Source organism: Aethalodelphis obliquidens, unplaced genomic scaffold (genome assembly GCF_003676395.1).
Source record: "Aethalodelphis obliquidens isolate GAN/ISIS:26980383/991018 unplaced genomic scaffold, ASM367639v1 scaffold123, whole genome shotgun sequence".
Taxonomy (NCBI): domain Eukaryota; kingdom Metazoa; phylum Chordata; class Mammalia; order Artiodactyla; family Delphinidae; genus Aethalodelphis; species Aethalodelphis obliquidens.
In genome coordinates, this window is record NW_020838067.1 from 1,318,421 (window position 1) to 1,335,878 (window position 17,458).

The 17,458-nt window shown below is 51.1% G+C and overlaps 1 protein-coding gene and 1 long non-coding RNA gene across 2 annotated transcripts; one reads left to right on the top strand and one right to left on the bottom strand.

Annotated features, from left to right (window-relative positions):
* Positions 1–1,828: 1,828 nt before the first annotated feature.
* LOC113615697 (uncharacterized) lies at positions 1,829–2,725 on the bottom strand. Its single transcript, XR_003431088.1, has 2 exons — positions 2,558–2,725; positions 1,829–1,998 (listed from the first exon to the last, which is right to left on the bottom strand). It is a non-coding gene; the product is annotated as an uncharacterized LOC113615697 (long non-coding RNA).
* A 186-nt stretch (positions 2,726–2,911) lies between these two features.
* SEC61A1 (SEC61 translocon subunit alpha 1) lies at positions 2,912–16,404 on the top strand. Its single transcript, XM_027098499.1, has 12 exons — positions 2,912–3,041; positions 3,212–3,279; positions 5,744–5,809; positions 5,897–5,975; positions 6,930–7,061; positions 8,748–8,857; positions 9,134–9,287; positions 10,701–10,861; positions 12,063–12,260; positions 12,471–12,662; positions 13,053–13,129; positions 14,515–16,404. The coding sequence occupies exons 1-12, from the start codon at positions 3,035–3,037 to the stop codon at positions 14,699–14,701; spliced, it is 1,431 nt and encodes a 476-aa protein (XP_026954300.1). The 5' UTR covers positions 2,912–3,034; the 3' UTR covers positions 14,702–16,404.
* Positions 16,405–17,458: the final 1,054 nt, after the last annotated feature.

Below are 17,458 nucleotides of genomic sequence, written 5' to 3' on the forward strand. Positions count from 1 at the left end.
ATGGTAAGAAATACAATTTATTGAGAAAAACATGAGAATTACTTAACTTAAATCTTGTATTGCTTTATCCAAAATTAAATTTGATCACTTAGTGACAAATTAAAATATCCAAATTTTTTTCTAAACTTTTGCCTGAAACTCCAGACTCTTCCTACCATTATTACACTGGCACTTTTTGTACAAAATCCAATGACCTTTTCAAAGTTGTAAAATATTGCAATGCTATTTTTACAAAAGTATCTTTCCATTGTATATATATATTTTTCCCACCAACAAAGCTCAATACACTGTATTAAATGCAGCTCCCAGTGTCATAAGATCAACAAAAACCATTATCTTCAAAATACTGAAATTTGTATTTTAAGCAAATTATTAAAACACTTTTATGTGAAGCAAATGAAACTTCCTTGAAGATGATTTAAAATGCACTGCTTTGTTTTCCAAAAAGTTTTCTCATTAGATACATCTGTTTTGTAACAAGTTAGTCCATAGTACCCACCCCCATATCAATACAATTCCTTTAGAAGTTCTATTAAATATTTTCATGGAAGTGCTCAATTATACAGTGCTAAAAATTTCGACAGTTCCTCTGTATCTTTTTGACTGCTTTATCCTCACTATGATGACATTTTGGGAGTTTTAAGTTTACAAATGTTTAATATATGAAACTGATTATATTTTAAATTTCTTCCTCATTAATGACCACAAATTTTTTTTTCACTTGAACCATAGGTTTTAACAGCATCCTGATGAAATATACATGTTTAGCACTTCGCTCTTTTTTTTTTTTTTTTTTTTTTTTGCAGTACGCGGGCCTCTCACTGATGTGGCCTCTCCTGTTGCGGAGCACAGGCTCCGGACGCGCAGGCTCAGCGGCCATGGCTCACGGGCCCAGCCGCTCCGCGGCATGTGGGATCTTCCCGGACTGGGGCACAAACCCGTGTCCCCTGCATCGGCAGGCGGACTCTCAACCACTGCGCCACCAGGGAAGCCGAGCACTTTCATCTTTTAACACATAACTTTTGAGCACTATTTGCAGCCAAAAATTTGTCATTAGCACTAACACAAATTCCTGGTTGAAAAAAATCGTCATTTTTCACTCCAGAAATACAGATTTTATGTAATAAAATGTATTTAATACAAGTTTTATTTTGTGCAGATTCTTGCACAGTATCAGAACAAGTTCCAGGCTGGGACTCACTACTACTGTAATTCCTTCTTTGTTTTGCAGATTAACAAGACTCACATTTATTATATATGAAACTATTAAAAATTTATCCAGATTTTGTTGCCTCTTCACTTTAGTATTTGTTCTTAATATTTATAATCAAATCTTAAGTGTATAAGTATAAATACACTGCACGCCTGCTACTGTAATTCAAAAGAATTACACTATGCTAACAAAGTTATTTTTAGTGATTCTCCTGAAGCAATTTGTTTTAACACATGCAATTTAGCCACCGTCGCTTCAGTGACACAAGATGTTCCTCAGATGTGGCTACAACAGAAGGCCCTTTTTCTATGGTACTAACGTCCTGAGACTGTCAGTACAAACCCGAGTTTATATGAAAATTTACATTAGCTAATTGTGATTGTACAGTTACAATGATACTATTTACCATGAAGCATTTCAATATTTTCACCATCAGTATCGTGCAGGGTGCATATGGGCTAAACATCAGCTCTGATCTACCTGCTGAATTGAGTCGAAGGGCTGCCAGTTTCAGCTTCTGGTCAAAACTCCAGAAGAGATTAAGAAGGGGTCCTGGATGGCAAGATGGGGCTGCATCTCAGAATCAGCCCTGTGACAGTAGTCGTGCTTACTTTCTTTTTATGTGAGGAATGCATATCCAGCGATGCCACACCTGGGTCACTTCACTGAAGTTCCTGCCCGCCTCCTGCAGTCATTTGAATTTTCCACCCATAGGTTAGGCTTGCACAAAAGGACTTCCCGTCTTAGAAAATATCCTGAGGCAAAGATTTACAAATCCTGGCTACCTGCTAGAAATGGGAGGGAAAGGAAAAACAGAAACAGCAATCCCTAAATTAATACTGCACAAAGCATCTGGCCACATCGGCATCTCCAACTCCGACTGGTACAGCTCCAGACTGCGCTCCACGAACCTCCCCTAACCCCAGGCAGCGGCGCCCACCTCCTCTAGATGCTGACAGCACGAGGTCTCTTCCCTTAGATTACCTATCACGTGCCACCTGTGATCACACGTGCCTCGGAAATAAACTTCAAAAGCCCCGTCTGGCACCCCTCGCCCCACCCACCGGCCCCAAGAACGTTAAGTCTTATCCCTCCCCTTCACACAGCCCCGGCTCCAGCCAAGCAGGAATCCTCTCCCTAGAGATCTCGGGCAGGCACAGCGGCTGCCGTGCTCGCAACAGTTCCTCCCCCGGGACGTTTCCTCCGGGAGGCCTCCCTGGACTCCCCGGGCCTCCTGACCACGACCTCATCCCCTCCCCCTGTCGGCGGGGCCAGCGCCCCGACCGGCCCCAGGTTCGCTCAAGGAGCCCTCAAAGGGGTGTCCGTCGGCCCCGCGCCGCGCACCTGCTGGGCTCCGGGCACCGAGGTGGCGCCGGGATAGGCCGGCCCCAAGGCGCTCACTGTCTACACCTGCGCAACAAGTTACCGGTGCCGTGAAAGGAACTGGGTGAAGCCGGCGTCCCATTGAGCTTCCCCGCCCCGCGCTCGCGGCTCAGTCTGCGCAGGCGCATAACCCCGTCCCGGCGTGCCCCGCGCCCCTCCCGCCCCGCCCCGCCCCGCCCCGCCCCGCTTCTCCGGCCCTCCCTCCGACAGCCCGCGCGGCCCAGCTGCAGGCCGGGAGTTGTGGTCTAGGCGTGGGCGGTGCGCGCGGCTGAAGCGCGTGGCAGGAAGCGGAAGCGGAAGCGGCCGCCGGGGCGCTAGCACTGACGTGTCTCTCGGCGAGGCGCGGCGCTCCAGAGCGGGACAGGCGGCCTCGGAGCCGCGGTCGGAGCGTAGCGGAGCCGGAGCTGGAGCCCGACCCGGAGGCGAGCAGCCGCCGCCATGGCGAGTGAGTCCCTCGGGGCAGCCCGGACGCGGCCGGCGCGGGCGGGACCTCGCTCCTCCGGCCGTGAAGCCCACCCGGCCCGCGCCCCTGCCCCACCTGGCCCCGCGGACGGCTTCCCGGGGCGGCGCGGCGTCCTCCAGCCCTAACTTTACTCTTGTCTCTTCCCCCCAAAGTCAAGTTTCTGGAAGTCATCAAGCCCTTCTGTGTCATCCTGCCCGAAATTCAGAAGCCGGAGCGGAAGGTGAGTCCGGGGAAGGATTGGGGAAACTGCTTGCACCCCGTTAAAGTGGCCCCAACACGCCGAGTGGACGCCTCCTTCCCCCGAGAGTGGTCCGGGTGGCCTGCTTGGTGGGAGCCTCCACCGAGCCGCCGAGCTTCGATGGGAGCATCCTCCGTGGAAGTTACTCGGGCGGGCAGAGCCTCGGGTTTGCTCTGTCCCGAGGTGGATCCCGGCCTGAGTGAGTAACGCCTCGAGAGCCTCAGGTACTCAGGTTGGGCGCCTCCTTCCCGCTGCAGCTCCCGCAGAAGCTGATCGTGGGCGGGTCCTTCTTCTAGGAGATGCTTTTTGGATCCAGCTGCTACCAGGAGCTAAGAGCAGTCACTTTACTCTGTACGGTCGAGTTTGTGCCTTTTCCGTGGGCCGTCACCTTGCTGAGAAAAAGGGCATTTTGTGACCCCTGCTTTTACAGCAGGTGCATTAAAACATGGAAAGGTAGAGATGTAGAGCTGTGTTGAATCTTTATCAGAATTTCTGCTGCTGCACAGTTTCAGGCCGAGACAGTGTTGCCAGTGTAAGTCAGTCTATGAAACCGTGAAGAAAAGTTTCATTGGGTTCTTACAGAGAATTAATAGGAATACGTTTCTGTCCTCACGTTCTTTGCATCTGCCCCACATACGTGCTGCCTTTGACGGGCTAACATGCAAAGTTGTGTGTGTGTGTGCCCTCAGTGTGGTAGAAATGGCGGGGCTCTGGAGGCAGGCGCGCCTGGGACCCACCCACCCTTCACACAGCCTCTTGATAGCTGTGTGACCTTGGCCTTGTAGCTGAGCGTGGTGCATGAAGCAGTGGCAGTATGTGCAGGGTACAGCAGTGGCTCCAGAAGGGATTAACCCTGGAAGACATGATGTCTGATGGCGGCCTTGAAGGAGGAATAGAAGTGTCCTTGAAGGAAGGGAAAGGAATTCTAGGGTAAGAAATATAGTGTGCGCTAAGGCAGAGAAAACCAGTTGAGGTGGGGCGGGGGGTGTTAGATGTGCTTCACTGTTGATAGACTGGAAAGGATGGGTGGGGAGCAGTGGGAGCCCTAGGAGCCGGACAGATTAGAAAACTGCTCTGGGGTAGGGTAGAGGGTGAGAGCGGTGGAGGGGCTTCTGCTGTCGAGAGTGAACTATGGGACTGGCCTAGGAGATGGAGGTGGATGGCGAGCTGGTAAGAGGTAGAGTGACAAGACTTGGATAAACAGTTTTGGATGTTTTGCTGTTGAATTTGGCTGCATCCAGGAGAGGAGACTTGGTTATTTAAAAATGAGGAGTCTTGTAAAAATTGTCCACTCTTTTCCCATAAAGAGTCATTTCCATACAAGTTTCTTGTGTTACTGGTCAGCCTGACGTGGTGTTGCCCTCCTTGGCCTCCTGATTTCTTGGTGGGATCAGATGACCAGAGGACGGGTTCTGTGAATTCACCCCAACTTCGCGTGGAGTATCTGTGCCTTTGTGTGCTTGTCTTGTTGAGGCCTGTCTACAGTGGTCAACACGGAGGCACTGCGGCCCCATGCTGACCACAGAGCCAGGACTTCGACTCCATGCTCATTCAGATTGCAGCTTAAAAGAGTGTTTTTTAAGAACACGATTTTGTCCATTTAGTACCGTTGCTCACAAGGTATTTCCATGTTAAGATCCTTAGTCCACACGATAATTGCTGTGTGTTTTTTTAAGCCCTTTAAAGCCATTCTTGCTGTGCAGGCAGCAGGTGCTAGTGAAGACACTTAGGTTTTAGAGCAGAGGAGCCTTGGGCAGGTGGTCTCAACTTCCCTAATGATGCTCATTGGTCATCATAAGATGACTCTGAATAGTCACCTATCCTAAAGTTAAACAGATGCTACTAGTAGTTAGTGAGTAGGTTGAACACGCAGCTCTCTTTCACTCTTCTAGTGTTTATTACATTCTTTTACCCTAAATCCATGGAGAATACACAAAGAAACAATCACAGATTGCAAATTAGTTGACTCCAGAATAACAAAGATTTTGTCAGGTACAAAACCTTTTCAAATGAGAAGTCATTGCTCATGTGTTATAAAGGGGGGTGTGATTTGGGAATCCCTTTCTATTGCAACATTCTTTGATCTTGGGTCTGATCCTAAACTGTTCATGCTGATGGTTAAGAGCACATGCTTTGGAGTCAAACCCATTACAGCTGTGGGATTTGGGACAAATTACTTAGCTTTTCTAAGATTCAGTTTTCTTGTTGGAAAATAATAAGATAATGTTCCGTGGTGTGAGGATTAAATGAGATGATGCACATGAAGGTCTCTGCATCTGTGCCTTGTGCGTAGAAAGCACGCAATACATGTACTTACGCTTGGTGCGTGGTTTGGAGTGTTGAGGGCTCCTCTGGTGAGCAGAGAAAGGGGTCTGATCAGAGGCTGTTTCTGTTAATTTACTTATGAAGATAACTTGTTGCCTTAATTGGCTCTGTTTTTCTGTAGATTCAGTTTAAGGAGAAAGTGTTATGGACCGCCATCACCCTCTTCATCTTCTTGGTGTGCTGCCAGGTGAGCGCGCGTTTGGTGTTCCAGTGTCGGGGTGGGGGTGTGAGGGGCCGGAGACGAGTGTGCAGGCTGCTCTCTGCTTGTTTCCAGATCCCTCTGTTTGGAATCATGTCTTCAGACTCAGCCGACCCTTTCTATTGGATGAGAGTGATCCTCGCCTCTAACAGAGGTAGGACTGGCCCTCTGCATCCCCTGTACGGTGTGGGCTTCACTGGCCTCCTTCAGTTAAAGTACAGGCCTTGGCTTTACAAAGGGTTCAGAGCGTGCTGTGCTGAAACACAGCCTTAGTAAAAGCCAGCTTCAGCACCCAGGCACGTCGTCCTATTCAGAATTGCTCTGAATGCAGTACAAAACCTGTAACAGCAAGATAAGTCTACATCATAGAGAATTTCTTAAAACATGGAAAAACCAGAATGCTTTTTAAACAGCTGAAATGATGACATTTCTACCTGTCTCCTGTTTTGATAACGTTCTTTAGAATATGTAATTTGTTTCTCAGCTGCGTCTTTTCCATATCTACAGGTTACATATACATGTGCAAAAAAAATAAATATATAACAGTGTATTGTATACTCCAACCAGTTACCTCCTTGGGGTGAGGCGGGATTTTGAATGCTTATGCTGATAACTGCTTTTGATTAACTCATTTTTAAAATACGTTTCAAATTAAGTTCCAAATCAGTTGGAAGTGTAGCCCATTTTAGCATAATGGAAATAGAGGTTTATTCACAACTAGATAGAATTGTACTGGCCTCCTTTCCAGACTCTGGAAATTATTTGAGTGTTATCCTTTTTTATTAACTGATGAAGAGACGAACCTTTCTTATCTCTGTACAACAGCATGAATCTGTTTACGGCGAATTTAAATGCAGCGATCAGTTTAAATGCCATGTGATTCCCTAAACAGAATAAGATGTTACCGGGCAGACTGAACAGAATGAATTGAATTACCCTCTGATTGCTGATATTGGGGGGTTATTCTCTGGATTAAATACTGCTGGCAAACTGAAACACTGGGTTTGTATCAGGGGCACACAGTCCAGTTTCGCTCATTCATTTTCTTAATAATGTCTTGCTTCTCCATGCTAACTTCGGTTGTACTTTGCCTCCCCCTTTCCTTAAGGCACATTGATGGAGCTGGGTATCTCTCCCATTGTCACCTCCGGCCTCATCATGCAGCTCTTGGCTGGCGCCAAAATAATTGAAGTTGGTGATACCCCAAAAGACCGAGCCCTCTTCAACGGAGCCCAAAAGTGTAAGTGAGATTTTGAATGATGTTCAGATGTCTGTAGTTGAGAATTTGAATTTGCTGCAAAGTTTGGGGCATCAGAAGTCCTTTTGGTTTTCGGGGGAGGGGGTTGTAACCTCCGTGGCCCGCCAGCCCTGCCTGGCCTGGCTCTGTGGCCTGTGTTAGCCAGAGAGCATTTGGGGCCGCTGGACAAGGCAGGGGACAGGTGTCGTGCCCCGAGGCTGCGTGGTCCAGGGAGGTCGCCTTCCACGGCCACAGTTTCCTTAGCACTTAGAAGGAGATAATGTCTCCTTCAGAGCTGTTGGAAGAATTCATTTGAATAATGTGTGTAAAACATCATTGAGTGCCTGGCATGTAGTAGTTACCTGGCAAGGGTTGTATTTCTTTTTTCTGGGAGTTTAAAAGGATTCACCTTAGGGGAAGGATGGTCCTCTCAACTTAGCTCTGCCAATTACCAGCTCTGTGACTTTGGGGCAATGTTAGATGACAGTTCTTATGTCCCAGTTTCTTCATCTATAAAAATGGGGATAATAATGATACTTGCACAGTAGTAAATAATAAGCGGCACTGGTAACAATGACCAGTCATCAGAATTCACCAAGTTCAGCCTGACTGTGAACTGACATATATTAATTAGGAAGTGATATTTGCAGTTTCCTACCCAGTCATATTTTCTTCCATACCAGCATGTTTTACACATCTTAAGTTAGTAGGTTAAAGAGTTGAGTAAGGAAGAGTAATCTAATTTAAACTTGTCAGTTTCAGACACAAATCAGGATTTTTAAATATATATATGTGTTATTTGTCAGAAGTAAAAATCAGCTGTTTCCTCTTTGGTCTTGGACAATTTTTTTAGCTTTTCTCTGCTGTTTTTTCTGCCTTAAGAATTCAGTCTTATTGAGCACTTCTTAAGAAGTCAAATAGGGACTATATTTGACAGGCACTTTGGAGTAAAATTTTATTTTTTTGGCAAACTAAGCAGAAAAGCCGAAATGGAAGCCCAGTCCCATACTAAGAGATCCATCTAGCATCGTGGACTCGGTAAACATGAGTCGATTCCATTGTGCATCACAATGAAGTGCAGTGAATGATACAGGATACAAGACCATCTACTAAAAAGAGAACGTCCCGTAGGAGAGCTTTGTGGCAGGAGAAGTGGGCTAAGTGATTTGGTGGCACTGTGAGTTCTTTCCTTAATTAACACGTTAAACAAACTGGGAAGGGATTACTTTATCCCAGCTAGTGTTCTGTGCCCTGGACTCAGACCTGAAGCACAAGCCTGTCAGGTGGCCTGGGCAAGTGGTTCTCCCAGAACCCGAGCTACCTGATGACCTGAGCATGGGGGCTGTAGGTTGGGGTGCCTCTGAGTGTTGTCTTCAGCAGCTGTCATAAGAAGCAGGTCTGTCATGCTTCAACTCTTTCCCTCCTCTCATCACCGAAGGGAAGTGAATTTAGGAGGAGGTGGAATTAAAGAGCTCACGCGCTTTTGTTGCACACATTTCAGTTATTGTGTATTATTGTCACTCTGACCGTGCGGTGGTTGAGTGTTTCCTGGACGAGCCCCTTGGAGGCAGGGTCAGTCGTCTTCACCTTTGTTCTCCCAGTGCCCGGCACGGAGCTGGTGCCTGGGAAGTGTTTCCGCTACGACCGTGTGGTGGCCCAGCCTGAGAACAGTTTTCTTCTCATTTCTAGTGTTTGGCATGATCATTACCATCGGCCAGTCCATCGTGTATGTGATGACAGGGATGTACGGAGACCCTTCTGAAATGGGTGCTGGGATCTGCCTGTTGATCACCATACAGGTAAGGTTAGGCCAGCACCCCCTTCTGAGGCGCCCTCACACCCACACTTGCCAAACAACAGATCTGAATCGAGCGTAGCAGGAACTCTTTCTGAGAAGAAGCCCGAGCCCTGTGTTTGCCCTTCTGAATTCACAGAGGAGCCTCCACCAGCCAGTGTCCCCTCAGCCTTCAGGGCCCTCAGCAGAGAAGCCAGTTCCTGGGGAGGGACAGCACCACGCCGTGGGGAGCAGCAGTGCGTCTCTGCGTTTCCTTACCTCTGTTTTTTAACATTCACAGCTCTTTGTTGCTGGCCTAATTGTCCTGCTTTTGGATGAACTTCTGCAAAAGGGGTACGGCCTGGGCTCTGGGATCTCCCTCTTCATTGCCACAAACATCTGCGAGACCATCGTGTGGAAGGCGTTCAGCCCCACCACTGTCAACACCGGCCGAGGTGAGACCCTGGGGACAGGGTCCCATCGGTACATCTCTTCTGATTTTTCTCCGTGCATCTGTAAAGTGTTTTAAAACACAGGTTTATGCTCATGATGGTATGTAACTTGCATTTTTCACCTTAAGAGTATGTCGTAGACGTTCGCCCTGCCAGAGTACGTTATCCTGCCTCACTTTTCTGAGCTCAGCGTGGATTTCACTGCAAAGATGAAGCAGGTTCTTTCAACACGCCTTCCTCTGGTGGACGTCTAGGTTGTTTCCAGCCTTTGCTGTTATTACAGCAGTGAGATGGTGAACATCCTCATATGTTCATCTTTACATGTTTTGACAGTTGCTCTCGAATAAGTTTCTAAAAATGAAATCACTGAACCAAAACACTTGGTCATGTAAAGGGCAACTTTGTAAAAGAGGCAGGAACTTTGGTGCTCGTGAGCCGGGTTCAGATGCTGACTGTGCCCTTGGTTGCCAGGATTCAATGAGAAATAACATGAAATTGTGTGATGCCTGGCTCACAGTAGATGCTTGGCGAATGTGCATATTCTATCTTAATGCCCACAAAGAGTGCCAAGGAAATCTTGTTACAGAGGATGTTTTTAATGAAAAGTTCTAAACATTCAGGGACGTATGACTTACTAAATATAACATAACTAAATATGTTATTCACTCAAAAGAGTCCCATGAGAAAGATTCACGCACATTTGATTTTTCTTTGAAGTGAATGCTGGAAACAGAGGCCCTGACCTGCAGAGACCACATAATCTCGTTAGTGAGACTAAAAATAGGTCCCCAGACCAAAGAAGGCCATTCTTGCTCTTTTCCTTGGGCCTCTGTCGAGCTCGCTCTGCTTCCTGGCCGTGTTTTCCTGGCTCTGTTGCTGGCCTGCATCCCTGGGCACCCTCTTGTGGTAGGGCGTGAACTCCACTAGAGATCGGCTGTGTGGTAGGCGCACGTGTTGTCCTTCCTGCTTGGCCGTCGATGTGAGGAGCAGAGAGCCCAAGCCCGCCTTGTCCGGGCAGCCAACTCCCCAGAGCTGGGGGGCTGTGCTGCCCGGGAGTCCCCAGGGATGTGGGTTAGGCAGCTCTGAGCCCCTCCTCAGGCAGGACCCCTTCGGCTGGAGGTGAGCAGACCCTGCTCTTAGGACTTTGCAGTTGATTGTTCCACACGTCGGGTGGCCATTGACTCACAAGCCAAAAAAATAAGATCGGTTAATTCAAAGAGGCAGAATAGCCTATTTCTGCAGGTTGAAATCTCTACAGAAGAAACAAACGAGGGCTGAGAGCCCTCACTGTGTCCCTGTGGTTATAGGAGCAGGCACTGTGAGTCACAGAACTAATTCCATCTCCTCTCGGTTTTGGCCACTAGGAAGCTTAGAGCCAAATTGAGTTGCTTGTTCCTTTACCTTCTCCTGTAACAGGAATGGAGTTTGAGGGCGCCATCATTGCACTGTTCCACCTGCTGGCCACACGCACGGACAAGGTCCGAGCCCTTCGCGAGGCGTTCTACCGCCAGAATCTCCCCAACCTCATGAATCTGATCGCCACCATCTTTGTCTTTGCCGTGGTCATCTACTTCCAGGTGCGTTCAGATCCAACCCTGGGGAGTTTTGACGTCTGCATTTAAGGTTCAGAAGGCCTTGGTGTGCGTGTCCCACGTCCACACCCCAGCGGTAGTGTGACCCATCGTGTCGCACCGAAATGATGAAATGGCATTTGAAGGAGCAGGTTCCATGGCATCACGGGCACTTGGCTGAACTAACACAGCTGAGGCAGATATAACGTTTCTGAAACCATGTTCCTTTGGGTTGGGACTGTCAGCAAATAGAGAAGATTTTTTTTCAAGGTCTTATAGCTCAAGAGAAGTGAAAAGTAATCAAAGCCTAAAACCTCACTGCTGTCTTGCCCAAAGTTTGTAGGTGCTTTTAGGCAGTATCCTCATCCTCCTGAGACCTCTTACCTTTCACGTTGTGAGTCTGTGTAACTTGCTTCTGAATGAGAGACCTGAACTGCCCGTTGCTTTTCTGTAGTTGGATTGGTCTTTGTATTCTCTGATCAGCCGCTTTGTATCCTGACATTTATTGAAAAGAAAAGAAGGGAAAGCAGTTGAGGAAGCAGTTTAATGCTTGTGAAGAGGTATTTCTACCACCACGTGCTGAGGCCCGAACACATCTGTTCCTTCAGCCAAGACTGTTAGTCCGACGCCTGGTGAATGACAGGCTAACTCTTCCCGGGCTTGGGGTCGGATCGTTAAGATTTTATTTTAAATCTTCTATATTCTGAACTCTGTTCTAGGCACTGGGGGATTGTAAAAAGTACATAAAGGAAACAGTTTCTCTTCTCCAGGGGTTTCAGAGGGAGCGGTTATGTTCATGGGAAAGTAGAAGAGCTTAGATTTTCTGTAATGACAAAGAACACCCTGAAGGTGGCCGTGCTGGCTGTGAGGCGAGGGCGTGGAGGCCCTGTCTGGCCTCGGTCGGGGCACGGGGTCGGGGCACGGGGAGGGCGCTGGAGCGCCCGTCGGAACTTCCGGCGTATTCCCCGTAGATGTGGCTGTCACGTGGTGGGCTTTGTCTGTTTTTGACAGAAACACTGTGCTGTGCTCAGGGGCATTTTAAGCCAGCCTGTCGGGACCCTTCTGTCGGTGTGCCCCCAAGTGCAGTGCTGGCTGGGGAGGGGGTGTGAGGCCCTGGGCACCGCCGCTCGGGGCAGCTCCCTGGGGGCACGCCTGGCACGTGGCTGGAGTGAGGCAGTGAGGGTGTTTGGCTCTGTTGGCTTCTCAGGGCTTCCGTGTGGACCTGCCCATCAAGTCGGCCCGCTACCGAGGCCAGTACAACACCTACCCCATCAAGCTCTTCTACACCTCCAACATCCCCATCATCCTGCAGTCCGCCCTCGTATCCAACCTCTACGTCATCTCCCAGATGCTGTCCGCCCGCTTCAGTGGCAACCTGCTGGTCAGCCTGCTGGGCACCTGGTCGGTAAGTACAGCGGCTTCAGAAGCCAGATGTTTCGCCCAGAGATGCTTTCGAATTGTACCTATTACAAGCTCACGGGAAGGTTTCTTTTCGGTAAGAAGCCTGCACTGTGGGCACTTGGGCAAAGCTGTTCTTTCCCACCTGCTGAGAAGTGTCTTTGCCCTGCTGCTGAGGTGGGGAACGGCACTCACAGGCTCTCGCGAATCCTCCCAGGACACTTCTTCTGGCGGCCCAGCACGCGCCTATCCCGTTGGCGGCCTTTGCTATTACCTGTCTCCTCCCGAGTCTTTCGGCTCCGTCTTGGAAGACCCCGTCCATGCCGTCGTGTACATAGTGTTCATGCTGGGCTCCTGCGCCTTCTTCTCCAAGACGTGGATTGAAGTCTCGGGCTCCTCTGCCAAAGACGTGAGTGTGAGCGACCGCTTCTGGGGGGGGCCAGCTGGGGACCGACGTTTCCCTCCTGCAAGTGGCATCAGGGCTTTCGGCCTGTCCCCCTCCTGGGATGGTGGCCTGTGAACGCACGCAGCGCTTTGTCCTCATTAGGGCCGGTTCCAGAGCGTTCGTGGCCGTGGACGGAGCCCAGGGTAAATGAATCCATGCTCGCCTGCAGAGCTGCAGCCAAACTAAAACTAGACTTTCTCATCTGACGTCTTTGTGGCAGTTTTAAAGCTACCTTCACCACTGTTGTTAGGGTGCTGGGGAGGGGAGTCTGTGGCTGGTACCACCATGAACTGTCTACCTGGCCCTCAACTCCACGTCTGAACTTGAACGTTGTCCTTGGTGGGCATCACGCAGGTTGCAAAGCAGCTGAAGGAGCAGCAGATGGTGATGAGGGGCCACCGAGAGACGTCCATGGTCCACGAACTCAACCGGTGAGTGCTGGCCGGCTGACACATTTCCCCGGGCCTTCCAGTATCAATGAGCTTGCTAATAAGGCTCATCGATGCTGGACAGAGCAAATGAGCGCACGCGGCACCTCTCCTCAGAGGCAGCCACACAGGGGGAGACAGAGCGTGTGTCCAGGTGGCCGCCCGGGGGCAGCTGCTGAGGCGGCTGACCGCGTGGGACCTCGCCGTCCTCCTGCGGGCAGCGTCCTGCAGGCAGGTCCTGCGGGGGCCCTCCAGGAGGAGGCGGGCAGCGTCAGGCTTCTGCAGGGGTGTCCGAGTTCAGGTGAGCCTAGGGAGGCTGGCAGAGAGCGCAGGGAGGGCTCAGTATTCGGAAGGTCAGTGCTGGAGGCTGAGACCCACCGGTCAGGGTGGGGGGGCAGGGCGGACATCGCGAGTCTGGGCAGAGGTGCTGGGGGCCAGGTGGGGCAGTAACCTGGGGACACAGGAGAGGCCGCCGGCACTTGGTGACCCGCTGGGGGAAGGTGGGGGTGAGGAGAGCACTGCAGCCTGCAGGCCTCTCCCCTCACAGTGGGGCTGCCTCTTGGGCAGCTGGGTTAGCCGTAGTGAGTGTCTTATTTAGACTTTTAAGCCAACTTATTTCAACTCATTTCTTCCACCATTGCTGGATGAACGTGAATGGTTTCCTGTAGAAGTCTGTTTACAGGATCAGGTTTTGTAATCAGGACCAGGTCTGTCCTGGGGACCATAGCTCGCTCGCCTCCACCGCAAGTCAGTATGGCAAATGCCAGATCATTTTCTGATCCCTATCAGAGATGCTGGGCAATTTTGTTCATTCCCTCAAGAATTCTCTGAAGCTGAGAGAATTTATAGTGCTGTTCAGTAGAAACATAATGCAAGATGCATGTGAAATTTTAAGCATTCTGGTAGCCACATTAAAAAGGTAAAAAGATACGCCTAAAATGAACAAAATGTTATATGTCCGTTATCTCTTAATAAAAAAGAAAGCAAAAAGAAGCAGGTGAAATTAATTTTAAGAATACATTGTATTTAAACCCAATATATCCAGACTCTCATTTCAAATTGACATAAGAAAAGTCATAATGAGATATTTTATGTTCCTATCTTCAAAATCTCGTGTGATGTTTTCAACACCTGCTTTGGACTGGTCCCATTTCACTAGCCACATGTGACTCGTGTGGCCACTTACTGGACAGCAAGGCTTAGTCTAGACCATTAAGGTGTGAGTAGACGAGACTTTATGGGGGCCACGGAGTGACCCCTAAAGGAGTCCGGTTCCTAACTCAGAGGTAAGACAGGTCAACTGCCCCTCCCTTCCTGTAGCCTGGGGGAGGGAGGCCAGGCTGGAGGGATCTGCTGGCGGCACGTGGCTGACTCGTCTCCCTCCCCAGGTACATCCCCACGGCCGCGGCCTTCGGTGGGCTTTGCATCGGGGCCCTCTCCGTGCTGGCTGACTTCCTGGGTGCCATTGGGTCTGGAACCGGGATCCTGCTTGCGGTTACCATCATCTACCAGTACTTTGAAATCTTCGTCAAGGAGCAGAGTGAGGTCGGCAGCATGGGGGCCCTTCTGTTCTGAGCCGTGGCCCCTGGACCAGGCAGAGGCGGCATGCTCCACGATGGCCAAGAAGGGAACAAGGAAGCCACGCTGTGGGCGCTGTCTCGGGGGTGCTGCTGTGGCCTGAGGACTTTGGTTTAATAACCTGTTTGAATTTCCCATTCTTTCATTCCACTTTCTAAAGTGCTAGAAATTTTTCAATTTGCAATTTTGCTTTTCTTTCTGGCATTGGCAACAGAACTGTAGAAGCGAGGTCTTACCCAGCTGACCGCCAGAAGTGACTGTCCCCGGTGTCCACGTCACTTTTGTGTTAACCTTTGCACCTCTCAGTGCTGTCGGCGACTGCAGTGGTCTCAGCTGCTCCCCCTCGAAGGGAATGTCTTGTTGGTTAGAAGCACAAACATTGTTGAAATGTCTCCGTCTCAGGTGGCAGGAGGGCGAGCACCTGGGAGCAGGTCATGTGTTTTCCGGTGCGTGTGGGCTGCTCCCTGGCATGTCCCCTTCACAGTCAGGCGGGAACATCTGGCTTAAAACGGTTTCTCTGGAAGACACAATTGTTTTCCCTTTTAAAAGTTGTTTTTTAGGACAGAGCTTCTTCCAAAAGAAAGGCACGAATTTTCCAGAAGACCCCTGGCCCATCTGTGCATCTTTCTGCCTGTGCCTGTTGGCTGACCTGGCTGTGCCGTCTCTTTCTTCAGTGGTGGAGCCGGGCCACGATGCCACAGCTTTGCATAGTCGAGCCTGGCCGAGCTAGTGGACATCATGCGGAGGACCCTGAGGTGCTGGCTGTCCAGTTCCTCCCGCTGTCACTGAACTTGCTCTCCATGGTGTGTCCCTTCCGCTGTGGCTGGCCTCAGACGCTACCTTCTAGGCTGAAGACTTTCCACTGGTATTTTTTTAGAACATTTTTACTGTGCTTAGGACCAAACGCAAGCGAAGTAAATGACGAGATGGCTCTGATCTCTGCTTTCACCAAAACTGCCCAGCAGAGACGAGGGCCCAGGCCCTAGATCTATGGTGAAATCAGGGTCAGAGAGCTTTTTTTTTTTTTTGCCAAGTTTCACCCATGTTTGATATGAAAAGACTCACAATTATGTCTAAGATAAACTGTTTGCAATAACAGGTGACCTAGACCTTAGGAATTAGAACCTTCCCTAAGGCCTTTAGGGAGGCCCCTCTCGGGGACCAGCAGCGCTTGGCTGCAGAGACAGCAGAGGTGAGCTCCGCAGCCTGAGGGCTTCTCCCTGCCCCGCGGAGAAAGCAGACCCCACCAGCAGCGGTGCACAGCGGCCTTCAAAGCACAGAGCCAGTCGAGGTGGCCAGCTTGGCACCCGCCTGAGTCCACAGGGGCTCTGAGACCTCATTGGCTGTGCTGCCCGGGAGACAGGCCAACCAAGGGACAAGAAGAGACTTGCCGAGCACCACCCGGCAAGTTGGCGGCAGAGCCCAGATGGGCCCACAGCCCATCGACCCCAGGCCAGGGCTCCCACCGTACCACGCGTGGCCTTGTCCGACCCAGTCCCGAGCGGAGACCTGACGCCCCTGCAGCCCTGCTGCAGCCTCTGACCACTGCGTGGCTCGGGCTCCTGCCCTGCAGTCACTGGTCACGGGGGGGCGGGGTGGGGCTGACCCCAGCTTTCAGGGGACTGTCACTGTGGACGCCAAAACGGCATAACTGAGATAAGGTGACTAAGAGACAAATAAAGCCAACTTTTTACAAGCCACCTGGTGGTGTTCTCTTGGTTTTCAGTTCTCCTGTGTTACCGAGGCCAGTGAGGAGGGTGGGGCCTTGGGTGCCTTCAGGGGTGTGCGGGGTTCCCAGGTGCCCCCCTTGATGGAAGTCCCTCCTCAGAAAGGCACATGCCTGGAAAGCTTCCTTGTCCTGGTAATGGTGCCAGCTGCACACTCGGGTGTTAGGTGCTGAGCGCGTGGGCCATTCCAGCCCCCGCCGGAATGGACAGTGGGGCGATGTCTGTCCTGTGAGCGCAGCGCCCTCCAGCCCTCCAAGTCGAGGCTAGGAGGCACTGCTGCGCTTGGCTGAGACAAGGGACCTTACGCACCAAACCTGTAGGCCTGGGAGGGTCTCCGCCCCGCCCTGGGCCCCCAGCACCTGTGGACGGCAGAGGCGTGCGCAGTGGCTGCTCCCTTGGATGTGCTGTGCAGAAAGGCTCCCGATTGTTTCCACCGAGCGGAATGGCAGGCGTTTCCAGGGTGAAGTGAGAGAAAACCTCCCGCTCGCCCACATTGTGAAGCCAACGCGCCCATCCGGACGAGGCCTCACCCCGAGCCGTCCACCACCACCCTCTCCTCCGTGGCGCCCGAGGACACGTGGCCGGCCTTCCTCCTGAGCCGGCTCAGCCTCAGCGTTTCCACGTAGAGCCTTAGACCTCAGCTTGGAAATCTGATCTCTGAGGTGCTGTGCAGCCAGGGCAGGAGGTCCTCTGGGAGCCCTGGAGGGATAGGGCCTGGGGCCTGGCCTGTGCAAGCCGCGCGGCCACAGGAGCCAGGTGAGCAGGCACTGAAACTCGAGGCAGGCAGGCAGGCAGGCGGCCCTGTTCGGACCTGCAGAAACTCAAGTCAGAAAAGCTCCTGCCCGCAGGAAGCATGCACCCCCTCACTGCCCGGCAGGCCGGCTGTGCCCGTGGCCAGGAGCAGAGCCCGTGCGAGCAGCCGCGTGCGTGGCTCAGGTGACATGGGCGGCCCCTCGGCCCTCGCTGCCCGCCTGTGGCCTCTGTGCTGGGAGCCGTGGGGCAGCTCTCCTCTGCTGTGGGGCGGGCC

Bases quoted from the DNA above. Each gene is read 5' to 3' on its own strand.
- SEC61A1 (XM_027098499.1), top strand. The intron at 5,976-6,929 runs GTAGGACTGGCC...CCTTTCCTTAAG, and splicing joins GATCCTCGCCTCTAACAGAG to GCACATTGATGGAGCTGGGT. The intron at 8,858-9,133 runs GTAAGGTTAGGC...TAACATTCACAG, and splicing joins GCCTGTTGATCACCATACAG to CTCTTTGTTGCTGGCCTAAT.